We start from the raw sequence: 22147 nt of genomic DNA, 5'->3' as shown, positions 1-22147 counted from the left end.
CCACACACACACACTGCTTATCCTCTGAAAGCTATGTGGCCTTCATAAAAATATTAACAGTTCTTTTACAGTAATGATTTTCCCCTACGAGGCTCCCCAGTGAGGAGGCTGTAAATGACACTGACCACCAGCAGCCCTGCAGATCAAGGCTGTTCTCTTCTCGGCCACCCCAGAACCAGCCTCTGCTCGCTCACTCCCTGAGGACTCCTGTCTCTGACCTCTGCACACATGCTGTGATTTGCCCTTCCACCTCACACCATTCCCCATCCTCACCTTTCAGAACTCACTGGCAGCGTCCCCCAATACCTTCCACCTGTCTCCAGAAATTACCTTCCCATCTCAATGTAAGGGAACTTGCTTCTTCCCTCAGAGATCTGCTGTCTCTGCTGCAAGTAATAGCTAGTTTTCAAGCATTTTGTTCTGTCTGACTTTAGGTTGTTGCATTGTTCTCCCAACCTCCTTGAACCCATGGACCTGGAGGCAGAATTATATACCTGTGAATTTGCTTTTCTTTCTAGTTCCTCTCCCTCCAAAACCTCAGTCCTTCTGAAACAAAAAACAAAAAACAAAACAAAAAAAACAGCTTTAACACAATCAAACACATCACTTTTAGCGATGGAGACCCACTGGGAATTTAGAGAGGAAATAAAGAGTGAAGTTGATATACTGAATACAATAGACATAAGTCTACCTCTCTACCTATGTGATGTTATAAAGCTGTCCCTGAGTTATTCACTCTCTAAAAATGTCATCTTTGGCTGGACACAGCTGCTCACGCCTGTAATCCAACACTTTGGGAGGCTGACGTGGGAGGCTCACTTGAGCTTAGGAGTTCAAGACCAGCCTTGGGGACATAGTGAGACCCTGTCTCCAAAAACATAAATGTAATAAAAAATAAAATGCTTTCTTTTATTATTCTTCTGCAGAAGAAGGAAGTCCTTGCTTCTGAGTCATTTTGTGTATTAGTTACATATACTGTGTAACAAAATAACACAGACTCAGCAGCGTGGAAGAGCTCATACTTACTATCTGTAGCAAGGGATCCATAAATGGCATCCTTTTTTATTATTATATAAAATTCTATATTCTCCTGCGGAAGAAGGAAGTCCTTGCTTCTGAGCCATTTTGTGTATTAGTTACATATGCCATGTAACAAAATAACACAGATTCAGCAATGTGGAAGGGCTCGTACTTCTTACTGTCTGTAGCAGGGGATGCATAAATTGCTTCCTGTTTGATTATTATATAAAATTCTATATTCTATATTCCTCTACTGCAGAAGAAGGAAGTCCTTGCTTCTGAGTCATTTTGTGTATCAGTTACATACGCTGTGTAACAAAATAACCCACAGACTCAGCAGCATGGAAGGGCTCATACTTACTATCCCACAGCTGCTGCGGGTCAGGAATCTGGGCAGGTGTAACTGCATTCTCTCTTCTGGGTCTCACTAGGCTACAACCAAAGTGTCATCTGGCCTGAGGTCCTCTCTGGAGCTCAGGATCTTCGAAATTCACATGGTTATACGCAGAATCCAATTCCTGGAAGCTGCAGATCTGGGGATCTGAGTATCTTGCTGGCTTTTGGCCAGGGGCTGCTGTCAGCTCCTAGAGAGGCCATGCCCAGGTTCTGGCCCCAAGGCGCTCTCACAAAACATCAGCTCACATCAAGGTCAGGAGGAGAATGACAGGTCCCACACAGACTCAAGGGAAGGGGACTATACAAGGATGGGACTCATTGATCTCCCTAGAGTATGAGCTCCTCATTGTACCCTACTGACATGTCCAATTCAGTGTTACTTCCTGGACAGGTGTGGTGGCTCACGCCTGTAATCCCAGCACTTTGGGAGGCTGAGGTGGGCAGATCACCTGAGGTCAAGGGTTTGAGACCAGCCTGGCCAACATGGTGAAACATTGTCTCTACTAAAAAAAAAAAAAAAACCAAAAAACAAAAAACAAAAATTAGCTGGGGCTGGTGGCATGTGCCTGTAATCCCAGCTACCCGGGAGGCTGAGGCAGGAGAATCACTGGAACCCAGGAAGCAGAGGCTGCAGTGAGCTGAGATCATGCCACAGCACTCCAGCCTGGTCAACAGAGCGAGACTCCATCTCAAAAAGAGCAGAAAAAAAAAAAGTGTTACTTCCTAGATGAAATTGACTTTGACCTGTTTAGAAATTTTCTTAATCTCTGAAATACGTTGGGCGATAACCAGGTATTTTTTGTTGTTGTCCTTTTCCAGTGGAATTTTTATACTGTGACTTGGCTTCCATGACGTCCATCCGGCAGTTTGTGCAGAAGTTCAAGATGAAGAAGATTCTTCTCCATGTCCTGATCAACAATGGTGAGTCCTGGTGAAATTGCAGCAAGCCAGGGGTTAATTTGAACGCAAACAGGAACTCTAGCTTTCATGTGGGAGAAGTGTCTCAGCAAAACAGGATATCCATGGGAATTATTGAACATACCTGCTATTTCTAGTCACTGCTTCATTTCACGGGTAGCTTTGGAAGAGCATCATTCTTGTTAGCATGTTACTTTGAAATAATGGTAAACGCGATAACATGTTGTATGGAGATGACACGTTGACTTGTCCACTTGGACTAAAGTGTATGAGGCACATGCTAAGGGTTGGTGTTTTCCCAAATGTTATCTTACAAAACCATCACCACATTCCCCTGAGAGTCATTATTTGGGCACTAGAAGCTCATTACCATTTATCTCTTGATTTTACCCCCTGTTCAACATTCTCACCCAGATAGGTGGAGTCAATATCTCCCCTTCCCCACCTTCAATCTGCCCATCTGCCAATCTTCAACACAAACCACCCCTGATCTTGAGCCCTTCTTTGAGCCACGCTGAGCTCTTAAAGTCATTGCATCACTTACTGTTGACCTTGAGCCATTCTTTGGGCCATGCTGAGCACTTAAGTTCATTGCAACGCTTACTGTTGACCTTGAGCCCTTCTTTGGGCCACGCTGAGTGCTTAAGTTCATTGCAACACTTAATGTTTCTCCTCGTAACACTGATGCCCATTACTCTCATCCCCTGCTGCAGTCCATTTTATTTTTTATAAAAGTTAACCTGAACCCTCCACACTGAGGAGGTGCAGTTATTGACATCTCCAAACTAAGTAAATACATAGAACTAAAGGTCTCAGAAATACACCAACAAACATGTGTACTAGTAGAATTTAACACATCACTTTCACAGATGGAGACCAAATGCAAATTCAGAGAGGAAATAAATAGTGGCATTAATACAGTGGATAGAACAGACGTACGTCAAACAGTGAGCCCATAAAGACAGCACATTCCTTTCAAATACATGAAATATTTATCAAGTTATTGACACTTCAGATTGCAGACAAAAAAATCAGCAAAAGGGTCTTGTGATTACCCAATGTAATTATTCCATTACCCACCTAGACCCTTAAAGATTCTTAATTCTGCAAAACCCCTTGTGCTATCTAACGTACCATTTTCATAAATTCTGGAGATTAGGATATGGACATGTCTGTAAGGAGGAAGAAAGCATTACTCTTTGTACTAAAGTTGTAATACCTGTCTGTTTCCAGCTGCCAAGATGTGGTAGCTTCTCTCTAATTTTTTTTTCTTTTTGTCTTGATGTGTTTCGTGTTTTTCTATAACATTAATGGGATTGGAGGATAGGAAAGTGGATGAGATACCCACGGTTCCCCCTCAACCCACTTGTTTAATTGGAAATTATTATGCTAGAGTTTAAAGGAGAAGCATGGGATATAAAACTATACATAGAGTGTGATGCCAATTTATGCATAAAAATTTGTACAGATATAGCTATGATGTGTGAGTGCGTATGTATTTGTATATGTATTTGATGTATGATGTATATGTATTTATGCATAAAAATACGTGCAGACATAGCTATGATGTGTGAGTGCCACTCAAGTAGCTACAGACAACACCATTTCCATGTACTTAGCCTGGTAAGAAACATTGTATTATCAATGCTAGTGGCTCCTGTTGGAAGGTCCGGAATGATTTTAACTTTCTGTGTCTTCTTTGGAGATGAATAACATTTTTCAGATTTGCCATCCTGGTGGGATCTGAAGTTTCTATGCAGGCATAAATGATTTCCCAGTCAGCAGCCATTTGGAATCTTCTGTCTCAGCACTGGGTGTGGACTTCCTTTCCTGAAGACCCATCAGTATTAGAAGTGATTAGAATTATAGCATTATAAGTCGCCAAATGTGGAGACCACTTAGAGGCACTGTGGAGATCCTATACCACCCGACGTCTCATTTCCTCATTCTGTTTAACACCCTTACTCATTAGTAATGGGAGCACTTTATCACAGAGCAGTTGGAGGTGGAAATACATACATGACATGGTGCCCTTGCATAGAGACAAACAAAACAGAGCTGTCTATCCTCTTAGGACTTTTGTGCGACTAGTTCCATCCATTTGGTATGGGCTTGCATCCACCAGTAAGCAGAAAAAATTAGGAATCTCAGGCCGGGCACGGTGGCTCACCCCTGTAATCCCAACACTTTGGGAGGCTGAGGTGGGTGGATCACCTGAGGTCAGGGGTTCAAGACCAGCCTGACCAATATGGTGAAACCCTGTCTCTACTAAAAATACAAATATTAGCCAGGCGTGGTGGCGGGCATCTGTAGTCCCAGCTACTCGGGAGGCTGAGGCAGGAGAATCGCTTGAACCTGGGAGGTGGAGGCTGCAGTGAGCCGAGACCACACCATTGCACTCCAGCCTGGGCAACAGAGCAAGACTGTTTCAAAAAAAAAAAATTAGGAATGTCAGATATGATGTGTTTCTCCAGCAGAATCTTATACTGTGTTCTGCGGGGAGCAGAATTTTACTGAGCAATGTGTATATGAACCACATCTGTGACAGTGGATACAGGCTAACACCAGTTGACACAGGCTAACCAGCGTATACTCCATCACTCAACCACCACGTTTACCTTTTGAAATGGCTGTTGCATTCCTAGGATTCTCCTCTGTTCCTTTTCTCAACAGATTTTAAACAAGGCACACAGGGCTCTCAGAAACAAACAAAAATATTCTGGAAACCGGGACAGGGTTGAATTTGAATCAAAAGGGTCTTGTTGTTGGATTGTCTCTGTACCCTATCTCTTCTGTAGAAAATCTCATGCACGTATTGGGTTTACTTCTTCCTAGACTTATCTAGACCTTTCTTCCATGCTAAGACCTTTTACCTTCGCTCAATGCCTCAGAGGCACCTCAAGCCAGTAAGTCCAGTGTGAAATTCCTGAGTCTATGGCTGACACCGGTTCTAGAGGAGAGTATTTCCTTCCCCAGTTTTTAGAAGACTGTCAGCGTTTCTTCACCCATGGCCTCCAACCCGGCCTTAAAGCCAGCAATGATAGTGGCTCACGCCTGTAACCTCAGCACTTTGGGAGGCCGAGGCAGGTGGATTACGTGAGGTCAGGAGTTCGAGACCAACGTGGACAACATCGTGAAACCCTGTCTCTACTAAAAATACAAAATTAGCTGGGCATGGTGGCGCATGCCTGTAATCCCAGCTACTCGGGAGGCTGAGGCAGGAGAATTGCTTGAACCCGGGAGGCAGAGGTTGCAGTAAGCTGAGATCACACCACTGCACTCCAGTCTGGGCAACAAGAGCAAAACTCCATCTCAAAACAACAAAAACAACAACAAAGCCAGCAATGAGACACCTTTGAATCTCTCTTTCTTGTTCTCTCTCTCTCCCCCTCTCTTCCCTTCTCTCTCTTTCTCTCTCTCATCTTGCCTTCTCTTTTTTTTTATCTCCTTCACTTACTTTTGTTCTTCTGCCTGCCTTGTAGAAGAACCATTGTGATTATTTGGGGCCCACCAGGATCATCTCAGATAATCACCTCATCTCAAGATCTTCCACTGATTCACATCTACAAAGGCCCTTTTGCCGTGAAAGTCACATTTTCATGTGTTCCAGAGATGAGGACATGGACATTTTTTCATGTTTTGAGTTATTACTCTTCCAAATTGGGAATAGGTTGTGGGCATCTCTGGGGTCGTTATTGTGTCGACCACATGAGAATTAGTCTGTGGACATCTTTAGAGCCATTATTCAGTCTTCCACATGAGGATTAGGATGTGGACATCTTTGGGGCCATTATTCTGTCTACCACATGAGGATTAGAATGTGAACATCTTTGGGGCTATTATTCTATCTACCACATGGGAATTAGCATATGGACATCTTTGGGGCCATTGTTCGGCTTCCACATGGGGATTAGGATGTGGACATCTTCAGGGCCATTATTCTGTGTACCACATGGGGATTAGGATGTGGGCATCTTCTGGGCCATTATTTTGTCTTCCACATGAGGATTGGGATGTGGACATCTTCGGGGCCATTATTTTGTCTTCCACATGAGGATTGGGATGTGGACATCTTCGGGGCCATTATTTTGTCTTCCACATGAGGATTGGGATGTGGACATCTTTGGGTCATTATTCTGTCTTCCACATGAGGATTAGGATGTGGACATTTTTGGGGCCATTATTCTGTCTACCACATGAGGATTAGGATGTGAACATCTTTGGGGCCATTATTCTGTCTTCCACCTGAGGATTAGGATGTGGACATCTTTGGGGCCATTATTGTGTCTCCCACATGGGGATTACAGTGTGGGCATTTTTGGGGTCATGATTCTGTCTCCCACATGAATAATGTGGACCTGGACATCTTGAGTTGTGCATTATTTAACCTGCCATACCTACCTACTCTGCCCTTCACATACTTCGCTTGCAGGAAAAATAAAATAATAAGCCAGATTCTTGACCTCATAGAAATCATACTTTAGCAACGGAAACAAACATTGGACCAATAATCATTCTGTGAAATGTTCTGCCTTAGAAAACACACCTCTTGCAATGTGACAACACAGTCTTGTAAAGTACAGAGAAGATTGCACCCCAAGTCACACGCCTCCCTGGAATTCCCCAGCCTGTGCTGCTCAGAACACCATTTCCAGGAGGTGATAATGAGAATCCATTTGTTACAAGATGATGGCTTGAAATAACACTTTGCGCTTTCTTCCTTTTATCTTTTTGTTCTACATTTTTCAAGAGGTTTCTCAGGCTGTGGCTTTCCTGGACTCCCTGTAGGTTTTTGTGGCTGACTAAGGTTCATCTTGTCCCTGGGGTCACTGTTGAGAAGAGCTCAGTTGCAGAGGATCTGGATTTTTTTTTTTTTTCCTCTGTGGGTACAGACAGAAGCTTCTAGAAAAGAGCTGGAGACTTCACTTTTGGAGGCTGTGTTGAATACCCATTGCCCACTCTTCACAAGAAGACAGAAATGCAGAGAGGCAGTCTCTTGTTGACAAATCCTCTTGGTTCTCTTGGAAATGCAACAGAACCATGGAGCTTCGTGAACCCCATGGGCTTGGAAAGGGGCCTCCCGAGGTACCCAGGGTGGATGGAAAGCTGCAGGGATAAGTGCTCCTCAAGCCAGAAGTAGCCCAGATGGCACAGTCTATGCTGAGAATGGATTCATCACCAGCCTGTGTGCTGGAGGCTTGGGCCAGATGAACCTTGATTTAGAGAGGAAGTAAAGCATTTTTTGCCTTGGTTTGTGCATCAGAATTCATCTTCATGGTGTGCAAATGACGAGGCTGGATTCTATACAGTCAGCACTGAGAATGGATTCAGCACAAGCCCGTGTGCTGGAGGCCTGGGTCTGATGTACCTGGATTTAGGGAAGAAGCAAAGTATTTTTCTCATTTATTGCATGCCTTAGTTTGTGCATCAGAATTCATCTTCGTGGTGTGCAAATGAGAAGGCTGGATTCTACACAGTCAGCACTGAGAATGGATTCATCACCAGCTCTTGTGCTGGAGGCTTGAGCCAGATGTACGTTGATTTAGAGAAGAAGTAAAGGATTTTTCTCATTTGTTGCATGCCTTGGTTTATGCATCAGAATTCATCTTCATTGTGTGCAAATGAGAAGGCTGGATTCTATACAGTCAACGCTGAGAATGGGTTCATCACCAGCCGGTGTGCTGAAGCTTGGGCCAGATGTACCTTGACTTAGAGAAGAAATCAAGGATTTTTCTTGTTGGTTTGTGCATCAGAATTCTTCGTTGTGTGCAAATGAGATTGCTGGATTGCATGTTTGGGATATTGCTGGTGTCAACTTATGTAAATAGAGTTTCTATTTACAGGCAGCCTCAGGGAAGGACTCCAGTGGTGGTACTTTTAGTGTCTAAGAGGCTAGTAGGGGGTCTGCAGACCCCTAAACCAGGGCTGTCCAACCCCCAGGTCATAGTACCAGTCCATGGCCTGTTAGGACACCGGCCGCACAGCAGAAGGTGAGTGGCAAGTGAACAAGCAAAGCTTCATCTGTATTTACAGCCACTCCCCATTGTTCACATGACTGCCTGAGCTCTGCCTCCTGTCAGATCAGCAGCAGCATTAGATTCTCATAGGAGCACAAACCCTACTGTGAACTGTGCATGTGAGGGACTTAGGTTGTGCACTCCTTATGAAAAGCTAAAGCCTGATGATCTGTGCATGCGAGGGATCTAGGTTGTGCGCTCCTTATGGAATCTAATTCCTGATGATCTGTCACTGTCTCCCATCACCCCCAGATGGGACTGTCTAGTCACAGGAAAACAAGCTCAGGGCTCCCACTGATTCTATATGATGGTGACTTGTAGAATTATTTCATTATATAGTACAATGTAATAATAATACAAATAAATTGTACAATAAATGTCATGCCCCGGAATCATCCCAAAACCATCCCCACATTCCACCTCCACCTTCTGTCTTCAGAAAATTGTCTTTCACAAAAGTGGTCCCTGGTGCCAAAAAGGTTGGGGACTGCTGCCCTAAACTATTTCCCCAGAACCTTCTCTCCAAAACTCCTGCTAGTCAACCACGTGCCTCAAGTCTCATGGAAAACAGCCCCAGCTGAGCTCAGCCAGGGTGACTTCCAAGGCAAGAAGGAGCTACACTTCGTGCTTTTCTTTTTTTATTCTTAGAGCAATCAAGGTTTTGCAAACATTAAATACTTCAGACATAGAATATCTTTTTCATTTGCTAGTGGGTTGAAAATAGAACCCGACTGCCTCTGTCTGGCTGCTGTGGGAAGCTCAGAGGCAACGTGATGATTTATCAAGCACAAGAATAAATCAATAATAGACCTCCTGCAGAGCCAGTATTTATGGTTTATTCACTTCAAAATTGTATTTATCTAGCTTCCCATCCCCATGTCTGAAAATGGATAGATTTTTAATAACTGCAGAGGATTTATAGATTTATCCTTGTCAGCCATCTTCCCATAACTCTAATGGATGAATTTCTTTCTGAGATAAAGAATTACGAAGCATTATTTTTCCTACCACCAAAGAAATACATCCATGATACAGGGTGACCCTGAAAAATAACAATGATTCTTCCCTGGCCAGAGACCTAAAGACTCTGTTTTTTGGTACAGTTCTTCATTCACCCATTCATTCATTCATTCATTCAAATTCATTCATTCACTTGAATGAATTCAAATGAGTGAATTTGAATGAATGAAAGAATTCAAATGAATGAATGAATTCAGAGGAATGAATGAATGCAAATGAATTCAAAGGAATGAACAAATGAATTCAAATGAATGAATTCTAATGAATGAATGAATTCTAATGAATGAACAAATGAATTCAAAGGAACGAATGAATTCAAAGGACTAAATGAATTGAAAGGAATGTATGAATTCAAAGGAATGAATTCAAAGGAATGAATGAATGAATTCAAATGAGTGAATCTGAATGAATTTAAGGGAATGAATAAATTCAAATGAATGAATTCAAATGAATGAACAAATGAAGTCAAAGGAACAAATGAATTCAAAGGAACGAATAAATTCAGGGGAATGAATGAATGAATTCAAAGGAATGAGTGAATTTGAAGGAATGAATGAATTCAAAGGAATGAGTGAATTCAAAGGAATGAGTGAATTCAAAGGAATGAGTGAATTCAAAGGAATGAGTGAACTCCAAGGAATGAGTGAACTCCAAGGAATGAGTGAATTCAAAGGAATGAACGAATTCAAAGGAATGAATGAATTCAAATGAGTGAATTTAAATGAATAAATTCAAGTGAATGAATGAATTCAAAGGAACAAGTGAATTCAAATGAAGGAATGAATTCAAATGATGCAAATGAATGAATGGAATCAAATGAATGAATGAATTCTAATGAGTTCATTCAAATGAGCAAATGGGCACAGGGCACCTACAAGACCCATGAGAGTTAAGGAAGATTCATTCGGGGAAGCCCAGGTGTGCAGTTCTGCATCAACAGAAGACTGAGGTGCAATGGAGCCAGTCCTCACTGAGGACCCACTTTTTGGTGGACGGACACCTGAGCAGCCATCTCCTGTCTTTGTGGGCGCCTGGCATTTTCTATGTGACTCGGGCTCCACAGTCATCTGGTCTCCCTCCCGGGAAGACGGAAAGTGTTGCATCACGGCTCATGCATTCGTCAGCGGATCCTTGAGTCTGCACAGGTGTAGACCATTTATTCTGCGTGCCTTCTGTTTGCTTCTCTTCCAGAGCTTCTCTTCTGTGGATAGAGTAGCTTTCTGTTCTGTAGTGGTTTCCTCTGCCTCTCCCGATGGCGCCTTCTCTGAACAGGAGGCATTTGGATGTTCTTTTAGTGTTGGTGTTGGCAGCAGCATGGGATGTGGTCTGTTGTGACTCTGCGGCAGGCTGTTCCCTGCTAGAGAAGGCTAGATGTTCAGGGCGTCCGTCCCATAGCCTCCCTGGACTGGCTCCATCCTTCCCACCGCCCTCCCGAGATTCTAGGAAGTGGGTTGAGAAGCAGTGGTTTTTCAGTTACTCAAATGCTTTTCTCCTCTATCTCTCTCTCTGTAACTCTCTCTCTCTCTCTCCTCCTTCTCCCCGTCTCTCTTTCATTCTCTCTTTCCACCTCTTCACTGTCTCAGTTTTCTTCTCCCTTTTGCTTTTTCTCTGTCTCTCTCTCTCCTCAATCCACCCCTGTACCCCCTTCTACTATTTTGCTCTCGACCTCCCTTCTCGCTACCTCTCTCCCCCTCCCTCTCCCCTTCTCCCTTCTCTCTCTCCCCTTCTCCCTTCTCTCTCTCCCTTTCTCCCTCTCTCTCTCCCTTCTTCTCTCTCCTTTCTTCTCTCTCTCTCCCCCTCCCTCCCTCCCTTTCTCCCCTCTTCTCTCTCTCCCACTCTCCCTCTCTCTCCCTCCCTCTCTCCCTCCCTCTCTCCCTCCCTCTCTCCCTCCCTCTCTCCCTCCCTCTCTCCCTCTTTCTCCCCTCTTCTCTCTCTCTTTTTCTCCCATTCTCTCTCTCCCTCTCTCCCTCCTTTTCCCTTCTCTCCCTCCCCTCTTTCTTCTCTCTCTCCCTTTGTTTTCCTTTCGCACACCCTCCCTCTTCTCCTTCTATCTCCTTTGTCTTCCTCTCTCTCCCCTTGTCTCTCTATCTCCTTTGTCTTCCTCTCTCTCCCTTTGTCTCTCTATCTCCTTTGTCTTCCTCTCTCTCCCCCTTCTCTGTCTTTCCTCCTTCCCCCTCTTTCCTCCTTCCCCATCTCTCCTCCTCTCTCCATCTCTCCTCCTCTCTCCTTTGCCTTCCTTCTCCCCCCCTTTCTCTCTCTCTCTGTCTCTCTCTCTCTGTCTCTCCCCCTATTTCCTCCCTCTCCCTCCCTCTATTGTTTGCCCTGCCTCTCTCTCCCTGTTCCCTCTCCATCTCTCTTTCTCTCTTTCCCCCTATTTCCTCCCTCTCCTTCTCTCTCCCTCTCTCGTTTGCCCTCCCTCTCTCTCCCTGCCCCCTCTCCATCTCTCTTTCTCTCTTTCCCCCTATTTCCTCCCTCTCCTTCTCTCTCCCTCTCTCGTTTGCCCTCCCTCTCTCTCCCTCTCCCCTCTCCATCTCTCTTTCTCTCTTTCCCCCTATTTCCTCCCTCTCCTTCTCTCTCCCTCTCGTTTGCCCTCCCTCTCTCTCCCTGTTCCCTCTCCATCTCTCTTTCTCTCTTTCCCCCATTTCCTCCCTCTCCTTCTCTCTCCCTCTCTCGTTTGCCCTCCCTCTCTCTCCCTGCCCCCTCTCCATCTCTCTTTCTCTTTCCCCCATTTCCTCCCTCTCCTCCTCTCTCCCTCTCTTGTTTGCCCTCCCTCTCTCTCCCTGTTCCCTCTCCATCTCTCTTTCTCTCTTTCCCCCTATTTCCTCCCTCTCCTCCTCTCTCCCTCTCGTTTGCCCTCCCTCTCTCTCCCTGTTCCCTCTCCATCTCTCTTTCTCTGTCTCTCTTTCTCCCTATTTCCTCCCTCTCCTTCTCTCTTCCTTTCTTCTTTGCCCTCCCTCTCTCTCTCTGATTGCCCTTTCATCCCCACCACTCTCCTTTCTCTGGAGTTCTCCGCTTGGAGAGCGGAGAACTCTCCCTTCTCCTCCTCTGTTCAGGATACACCTCACCTGTGTTCGCTGCTTGAGGCACAATATGTGATTGCGACCCTGAGCGTTCACTCCCCAGTAAAATGCCATTAGGTGCACAGACCAATGAACGATAATTGTATTGCGTATTTTCCACCTTTGAATTGGCAGATCAATGGACGATAATTTTACTGTTTATTTTCCACCTTTGAATTGGCAGATCAATGAATGATAATTTTACTGTTTATTTTCCACCTTTCAATTGGCAGATCAATGGATGATAGTTTTATTGTGTATTTTCCACCTTTCGATTGGCAGATCAATGAACGATAGTTCTATTGTGTATTCTCCACCTCTGAATTGGCGAAGAGACAGATTCCGTGAATGCTCCTAACGTGGACGGCACCCGATACACTGACGTGGCCACAGGATTTTCTTATTCCTTAGAAAATTCGCAATGAAACATCAGTATATTTGCTGATGATTAAAACTTGTGCACCAGAATCTCAGAGGTCACCACAGAAGAATGTATCCATGTAGCCCAAAACCACTGGTTTCCCAAAAATTATTGAAATTTTAAGAAACAGGCCGGGCGCGATGGCTCATGCCTGTAATCCCAGCACTTTGGGAGGCCGACGTGGATGGATCACGAGGTCAAGAGTTCGAGACCATCCTGGCCAACACGGTGAAATCCTGTCTCTACTAAAAATACAAAAATTAGCTGGGCATAGTAGCATGCACCTATAATCCCAACTACTCAGGAGGTTGAGGCAGGAGAATCGCTTCAACCCAGGAGGCGGAGGCGGCAGTGGGCCGAGATTGTGCCACTGCACTCCAGCCTAGTGACAGAGCGAGAGTCCATCTCAAAAATAAAATTAAATTAAAATTTAAAAAAAGAGGCAAATCATTATTTTATTTTATTTATTTATTTCCTTTTTTGAGACAGAGCCTTGCTCTGTCGCCCAGGCTGGAGTGCAGTGGCACAACCTCTTCTCACTGCAATCTCCGCCTCCCAGAAAAAAACAGGCAAATTAACTCTATGGTAATGGAAATTGGAATTGTAGTTACCTTAGAAGAATGTGATAATTAATTTTGGATCAAAAAAGGGCTTAGGCGTGCAGATGTGGGAGGCGGTTACCTGAGAGGGGAGAGTGCTCACTTTGGATGATTCCATTGAGATTTCCCTCATGATCTCTGCACCTTTTTTTTTTTGTTTTGAAACATAGTCTCGCTGTTGTCGGCCGGGGCTGGAGTGCAGTGCACGATATCAGCTCACTGCAACCTCTGCCTCCTGAGTTCCAGAAATTCTCCTGCCTCAGCCTCCCAAGCAGCTGAAATTACAGGTGCCCGCCACCACACTCAGCTAATTTTTTTTTTTTTTTTTTTTTTGTATTTTTAGTAGAGACGGGGTTTCACCAAGTTGGCCAGGCTGGTCTCAAACTCCTGACCTCAGGTCATCCGCCTGCCTCGGCCTCCCAGAGTGCTGGGATTACAGATGTGAGTCACCGTGCCCAGCCCTGTGCACCTTTTTTATACGTTCCTTTGATTTAAAAGAAAATAATAACTTGACAAAAATAAATAAATAGAATTTTACTGATGCCGAAAAAAACATGATTATGGAAAATTTAAAACACCTACAAAAGCCTACAGGCATTTGAATTTGCCATCGATTGTCTAACTAGTACTCAATTCTGCATTTCGGACTTCCGTCAATCCCTCCTCTGGGGTACCATCATCTCTTCCTAGGCCATGATAATGGCCTCCTAACAGGCATCTCAGGCACCTATCCAATCTCTCTGCCTGGCACCAATCTGGTCTTTCAACGCTCTGCTTACATAAGAAGAGGAAAATTAATACCTAAAGCCATTGGCAAAGAACTCAACAACAAAACAATTTCTCCTTCAGAATATGTCAGGCTTTCGTTCTGTAAATATCAGCGTTTCAGGTGGGTTTGCTGCCTAGAAACGTCTCCGTGACACTGTGGTTTAAAATACGGGTGCGTGGCCGGGCGCGGTGGCTCACACCTGGGATCCCAGCACTTTGGGAGGCTGAGGCGGGCAGATCACTTGGGGTCAGGAGTTCGAGACCAGACTGGTCAACATGACAAAACCCCATCTCTACTAAAAATACAAAAAAAAAAAAAAAAAAAAAAAAAAAAAGTTTAGCCGGGTGTTGTGGTGCACACCTGTAATCCCAGCTACTTGGGAGGCTGAGGCAGGAGAATCACTTGAACCTGGGAGGCAGAGGTTGCAGTGAGCCGAGATCAACCCACTGCAATCCAGCCTGGGCAACAGAGTGAGACTCCATCTCAAAAACAATGAAATAAAAAATAAAATACGGACATACTGCACTCCAGCTTGGTTGACAGAGCGAGACTCTGTCTCCAAAAAAATAATAATATTAGTAGGGCTGGGTGCAGTGGCTCACACCTGTAGTCCTAGCACTTTGGGAGGCCAAGGTGGGAGGATCAGTTGAGATTAGGAGTTCAAGAGCAGCCTGGCCAACATGGTGAAACCCCGTCTCTACTAAAAATACAAAAAATAGCTGGGCATCGGGGCAGGTGCCTGTAATCCCATGTACTCGGGAGGCTGAGGCAGGAGAATCGCTTGAACCCAGGAGGCAGAGGTTGCAGTGAGCCGACATCACAACACTGCACTCCAGTCTGGGTGACACAGCAAGAGTTTACCTCAAAATAATAATAATAAAATAGGAATAAACGTAATTACTCAGTAGCTCACTAACGATGAATTATCAGCATCCAGGGTCCCTGCGCGTGGCTGCTGCATTCACCACGGCGCAGGAATTCGCACGCAGCTTCCCCGCCAGGCGAGTCCCTAGCACGGCTCGGATTCATCTGGAGCACAGGTCACCACCTGCCTGCACAGAAGCACTGTCCCCTCTGCTCTTGCGAAAGATACCTTCCCCAACGATGCTGTTGTCACCAAGAATTTGCTCAGAGCTGCAAGCCATTATCCTAAGAGAACCAGCACAGAAACAGAAAACCAAATACTGCATGTTCTGACTTATACCTGGAAGGTACACAGCGGGTACTCATGGACACAAAGATGGGAAGAGCAGAAACTCTTGACTGCTAGAAGGTAGGGGGAGGGAGGCAGGGGATGAAAAACCACCTGTTGGGTACCGTGGCCATTTCCTGGGTGACAGATTCACTCACAGCCCCACCCTCAGTCTCTAATGTGTATTCCTCTATTCCGTATGCCCCTTCAATGCCAGAAGCATACCCAGAGCTTAGCGCCCACTTACAAGTGAGAACGTGTATTTGCTTTTCTGTTCTTGAGTGACTCCATGTAGGATAATAACCTCCAGTTCTATCCAAGTTACTGCCAATGACACGATTCCATTCTTTTTAATGGCTTAGTATTCCATTCCATTTTCTTTATCCAGTACTCCACGGAGGGGTACTTAGGTTGATTCCGTATGTTTGCAATTGTGAGTTGTGCTGCAAGAAACAGACAGGTGCAGGTATTTTGTTTTGTATTGTTTTGTTTGATTATTTTATTTATTTTTTTATTTTTGAGATGGAGTCTTGCTCTGTCACCCGGGCTGGAGTGCAGTGGTGCGATCTCGGCTTACTGCAACCTCCACCTCCTGGGTTCAAGCAATTCTGGGGTTTCTCCATGTTGCCCAGGCTGCTCTCGAACTCCTGACCTCAGGTGATCTGCCCGCCTTGGTCTCCCAAAGTGCTGGGATGACAGGCGTGAACCAGCATGCCTGGCCTGCAGGTGTCTTTTGGATATAAGGACTTCTTTTCCTTTGGGTAGATACCCAGGAGTGGGATTGCTGGATCAAACAAATGATCTGCTTTTAGTTCTTTGAGAGGAACATCCGTGCTGTTTTCTATACAGCTTGTATGAATTCACTTTCTTTCGGGGCACAGGAATTTAGGCAGTTCTGCCTGGGGGTCTCCTGTGGGGCTGCAGCTGGGGCTGACTTTATCTGAAGGCTTGACCAGGTTGGATGTCCAGGATAGATTTCTCTGGTGGCGGGAAGCTGGTACGGCCTGTCACCTGGGCTTAGCTGGGAGGGCCAACAAGAACAGGTACCTGGGGCCTCTCCAGCATGTCAGGCTGAAGGTGCTCAGCCTTTTTAAACCAAAGCTGGCTCCTCCCGGACTCAGCATTCCCAAGAACCAAGCAGGGGCCACGTGACCTTACTGACCCGACTTTGGAAGTCACACAGTGTTTACACCACTGTGGCGTTCTACAAAAGAATTAACAAGAAAGTTAATGAGCATGGCCGAGATTCAAGGGAAGGGGCATAGACTCTAGCTCCCAAGGAGACGAGTGTCAAAAGAATTTGCAGGCCCGCTTTACAGCCCCCTGAAGCTGCCTTTCAAAACCATGCATGCATAAGCCAGGTGTTCATGATAAGCTCGTCTCTCCTAAGCTGGGAATGTATGACACTTCAGGCACGGATTGAGCTGTGTGTCCAGATTCTTCACATCAAATAAAATATGAGGAAAATGGCATCGTGAAAAAGATGTTTATAGTTCATCAAAATGCAAAGCTTCCCGTCCACCCACAGCAACCTATTCTGGTGTTTTTGTTTTTTTGTTGTTGGTTTTTGTTTGTTTTTGAGACAAAAATCAACTTAGGTTGATTCCGTATGTTTGCAGTTTGTGAGTTGTGCTGCAAGAAACAGACAGGTGCAGGTATGTTTTTTTGTTTCATTTTGTCTCACTCTTTCGCCCAGGCTGGAGTGCAGTGGTGTGATCTCGGCTCACTGCAACCTCTGCCTCCCAGGTTCAAGCGATTCTCCTGCCTCAGCCTCCCAAGTAGCTGGGATTACAGGCATGCATCACCATGCCCGGCTAATTTTGTATTTTTAGTAGAGACAAGGTTTCTCCATGTTGGCCAAGCTGGTCTCGAACTCCTGACCTGAACTGATCTGCCAGCTTCGCCCTCTGAAAGTGCTGGGAGGATTACAGGCATGACCCACCGGGCCGGGCTTTTTTTCTGGATAACTCCTGAGGTGAATTCTGACATACTTCTCAGAAGTGTTTTGTTAGATGGGCTTTGAGGACTGTAGGAGTGTTGAATGTTTAATACACGTGTGTCTTGTGACTGATTGATACTGGACCCTGATTGATATTGGATCCCTCCCAGTTGGTTTATACTACTGATGTTTTACAGGCACACGCTCAGGGAATAAATTGTCTGTATCCTGGAAGTTTTTTTGAAAGCTAGATATTCACGTAGGAGGGGGAAGCACTGAGTCTGGCTGGAAAGTGTGTGCAGGTGAGAAGCAAGGACTGCACCTGAACAGTCTGCTCATTTCTCCCTGAGGATTTCAGCAGGCCACAGGCCTGGAATGGCATGGCGGTGCCTCTCCCCTGCCACCATTCTCTGTGAGAGTGTGTCCAGAATTTATTCCTTCTTGTGGGTTCTTGGTCTCGCTGACTTCAAGAATGAAGCCGCAGACCCTCGCGCTGAGTGTTAGGGCTTTTAAAGATGGTGCGTCCCGAGTTTGTTCCTTCAGATGTTCAGATGTGCCTGGAGTTTCTTCCTTCTGGTGGGTTCGCAGACTCGCTGACTTCAGGAGTGAAGCTGCGGACCTTGGCAGTGAGTCTTACAGCTCATACAGGTAGTGCAGACCCAAAATGTGAGCAGCAGCAAGATTTATGGTGAAGAGTGAAACAACAAAGTTTCCACAACGTGGAAGGGGACGCAAGCTGGCGCAGGTGGCCAGCTTTTATTCCCTCATTTGGCCCGACCCACATCCTGCTGATTGGTCCATTTTACAGAGCGCTGATTGGTCCATTTTACAGAGCACTGATTGGTCCATTTTACAGAGCACTGATTGGTCCATTTTACAGAGCGCTGATTGGTCCATTTTACAGAGCACTGATTGGTCCATTTTACAGAGCACTGATTGGTCCATTTTACAGAGCACTGATTGGTCCATTTTACAGACTGCTGAATGGTCCATTTTAGAGTGCTGATTGGTGCCTTTACAATTCTTTAGCTAGACAAAAGTTCTCCAAGTCTCCACTCGACCCAGGAAGTCCAGCTGGCTTCATGTCTCAAAAGCAGCAGATCTCCATCCACGTTTATTTTTTATTTCCCCCTTGCTGTACCCAAAGCTCTATAACCGCACTGTGGCGGCTACAGCCAGAATAAGACGTTGGTTTCTCCTCAAGGACCTCACAATTGTCAAGCCTCCACTGGGGCCAGGGACGTGTAGAGCCGCGGGACCCACTGCTGAGTCTTCCGTGGGCCCTCCGTGCAATGGGGCATCCAGTGCGGCCTGTGCATCCACAGTTTTGAAAGGCGGGTTGGACAGGCTGTAAAACAGGCCTGCAAATTCTTTTCACACTCGTCTCTTCGGGAGCTGGAGTCCCTGCTCCGTCTCTTGAATCTCGGCTGTCCTCATTAACTGTCTCGTAATTCCTAGAGTGGGGCAGTGGTGACAACTCTGTAGGAGTTCCAAAGTTGGGTCGATAAGGCCACGTGGCTCCTGCCTGGTTCTTTGGGAATGCTGAGCCCGCGAGGAGCCAGCTTTGGTTTTGAGTGTTCATAAAGTACAACTGGAAAGACTGTGTACACAAACACAGGCAGGTACACAAATGCACACACATCAAAAATTTATAGGGAAATGGGTCCCTGTACCGAGGCACAAATAACATACGGATATTACAGTACACACAGAAGCAAGCACATATACAAATGCATGTACCTCAAAAAATGTATACACCTACGGATACATCTCTACATACACAAACACATAGAGAAATGCGAGACCTACATATATGTATAGATAGCTCCATATAAAATACACACAAACACAAGCACGTGTACAAATGCATATGCATAGAAAAAGATGTACGCTATGCAGATGTACATATACATACACAAATACATAGAGAAATGCTAGACCTATAGATATATACATATCTCCATATAAAATACACACACGGCCGGGTGCAGTGTCTCACGCCTGTAATCCCAGCACTTAGGGAGGCCGAGGTGGGCGGATCCCCTGAGGTCAGGAGTTTGAGAGCAGCCTGGCCAACATGGCAAAACCCCGTCTCTACTGAAAATACAGAAAAATTTAGCCAAGTGTGGTGGCGGGTGCCTGTAATCCCAGCTACTCGGGAGGCTAAGGCAGGAAAATTGCTTGAACCTGAGAGGCAGAGGTTGCAGTGAGGCGAGACTGCCTCATTGCACTCCAGCCTGGACTACAAGAGTGAAACTCCTTCTCAAAAAATAAATAAATACATATAAAATACACACACACACATACAAGCACATAAATGAATGCATGTACCTAGGAAAATGTATTCATGTACAGATACACGTATACATATACAAATATGTAGAGAAATGCTAGGCCTATATATGTGTAGATATCTCCATATAAAATACACACAAATACAAGCACATATACAAATACATGTACATATAAAAAATGTGTGCGCTTGCAGATGCATGTATACATGTACAAATACACAGAGAAATGCTAGACCTCTATATATCTGTGTGTAGATATAAAATACATACACACTAATACAAGCACATATACAAATGCATATGCATAGGAAAATATGTACACATGCAGATATACATATACAAATACATAGACAAATGCTAGACCTACATATATGTATAGATAGCTCCATATAAAATACACACAAGCACATATACAAATGCATATGCATAGAAAGATATGTACACATGCAGATGCAAACACATATATATACAAATACAGAAATAGATCTACAAATATCAATATAGCTCCATATTGAAATACATCTTTGAACACAAACGTGTCCATATGCAAATGGATAGGTGTGTGTGTGTATTAATCATACACCTCAAATGCATTTGCAAATGCAAACGTGCACAAATGCAAAAGCTATGGGATTCCACAGATGAATCAAAATGCATATTCATGTGTGCAATACACGTAGATGTTCCAATGTACAAATAATGACAAATGCTGTGTGTTTGTAGGTGTATGAACACATGCAAATACTTGCGATTGTACAATTCCAAATAGAAACATATAATATATACATACACTATATGCAGATACACATGCAAAGATGTAAATGTGTATGGACATGTATATACATGTGAATAAATGTGTACACATGCAAACTCATGCACATGTGCATACAACATATATGTAAAAGAAAATATGCACAAATTTATAGGCATTTGAAAATGAATCTATGCATGTAAAGACGTGAACACATATGTACATGCTAACATATATCTCTATAGGCATATATCTTTGAATTATGCATACATGCAGTTATATACCCAAGTGTATAGCTATATAAACACATTTACAAATGCGTATGCATATATGTATATGAATAGACGTGCCTGTATTTGCGTTACGTGTAGATAGATACAGAATTCCAGGTACATATATAACATGCCTATGTATACACATCTACGTTATCCATGTACATACAAATACATATCTACATTGGCATTAATATCCAAGCAAACTGGTCTGCTCTAAGTACAAGGCAGTATGGTTCGTGCGTGTTTCTAGGACAAGTCACCTTTGAGATCAGGCCTCCACAGCAAGGACTTCAGGGCAGGCGCTCAGCCGGGCTTGGCCTGACAGGGGTGGGGGTGTTCTGTGTCTGGCAGATAGAACGTGTCAAGCACAGAACCTGCGGTGATGATGATGTCTATAGAATGATGACCGACAGGGCTGCCCTGTGGTCTAGGGGTGAGGACAGGCCATGTTTATACTGAGGTCAGCATTTCTCAAAGGATACCTGAGCAGTTTGTTTGTGGGATACTCAGTGAAGAGGGGGTGCCATAGCAGCTATACTTGTCCAGAATTCTGGGGGGAGACAGGATCTCTGTTGCCCAGGCCGGGGTGCAGTAGCACAATCTCGGCTCACAGCAACCTCCACCTCTTGGGCTCAAACAATCCTCCCGCCTCAACCTCCCCGAGTAGCTGGGACTACAGGCACGCACCACCACACCCACTAATTTTTTGTATTTTTGGTAAAGATGGAGTTTCACTGTGGTGCACAGCCTGGTCTCGAACTCCTGACATCAAGCAGTCTGCCCTACTCACCTACCCAAAGCCTTGGATTACATGTATGAGCCACTGCACCCAGCCACCCAGAATAATTAATTGTCCAGGGGACTCCGTTTGGTGACTTGGATGATTCTCACTCTCTTGTATGTGTTGCTGTGTTATCATTGTGGTTATTATTTTTCTTTTCCTTTTTTTTTCTTTTTTTTGAGATGGAGTCTCGCTCTGTCACCAGGCTGGAGTGCAGTTGCATGATCTCAGCTCACTGCAACCTCCGCCTCCCAGGTTCAAGCGATTCTCCTGCCTCAGCCTCCTGAGTAGCTGGAACTACAGAACCCTGCCACCAAACCTGGCTAATTTTTGTATTTTTACTAGAGACAAGGGTTTCACCATGTTGGGCAGGCTGGTCTTGAAGTCCTGACCTCAGATGATCCGCCCGCCTTGGCCTCCCAAAGTGCTGGGATGACAGGCATGAACTTCTGACCTCAGGTGATCCACCCGCCTCAGCCTCCCAAAGTGCTGGGATGACAGGCGTGAGCCACCGCGCCCAGCCTGTGGTTATTATTTTTTAAACTCAAGGCACAGAGATGCAGAGACAGAAGGCAGGAAGGGACTTCAGTGATCTTCTAGAATCTTCTCCATCACACCTAAAGCAGGAAACAGAGGCCCAGGAGGAAGACATGGCCGCCACCTCTACACCCCACCCTCCGATGTCCTGGGCCATTT

At 45.0% G+C, this 22147-nt stretch overlaps 1 protein-coding gene across 3 annotated transcripts in view; it reads left to right on the top strand.

Annotated features, from left to right (window-relative positions):
* Positions 1–22147, top strand: part of DHRSX (dehydrogenase/reductase X-linked) — a 302105-nt gene that overhangs the window by 233178 nt on the left and 46780 nt on the right. For all 3 annotated transcript variants that reach the window (XM_034951362.4, XM_063601860.1, XM_055106613.2), the window contains one exon: positions 2236–2337. In XM_034951362.4, coding sequence (XP_034807253.1) covers positions 2236–2337 — 102 coding nt within the window. The remainder of the gene's footprint in view (positions 1–2235; positions 2338–22147) is intronic.

The sequence above is a fragment of the Pan paniscus genome, chromosome X (assembly GCF_029289425.2).
Source record: "Pan paniscus chromosome X, NHGRI_mPanPan1-v2.0_pri, whole genome shotgun sequence".
Lineage (NCBI taxonomy): Eukaryota > Metazoa > Chordata > Mammalia > Primates > Hominidae > Pan > Pan paniscus.
The sequence above is the reverse complement of the archived record's forward strand: the minus strand, read 5'-3'. Positions and strand labels throughout refer to the sequence as shown.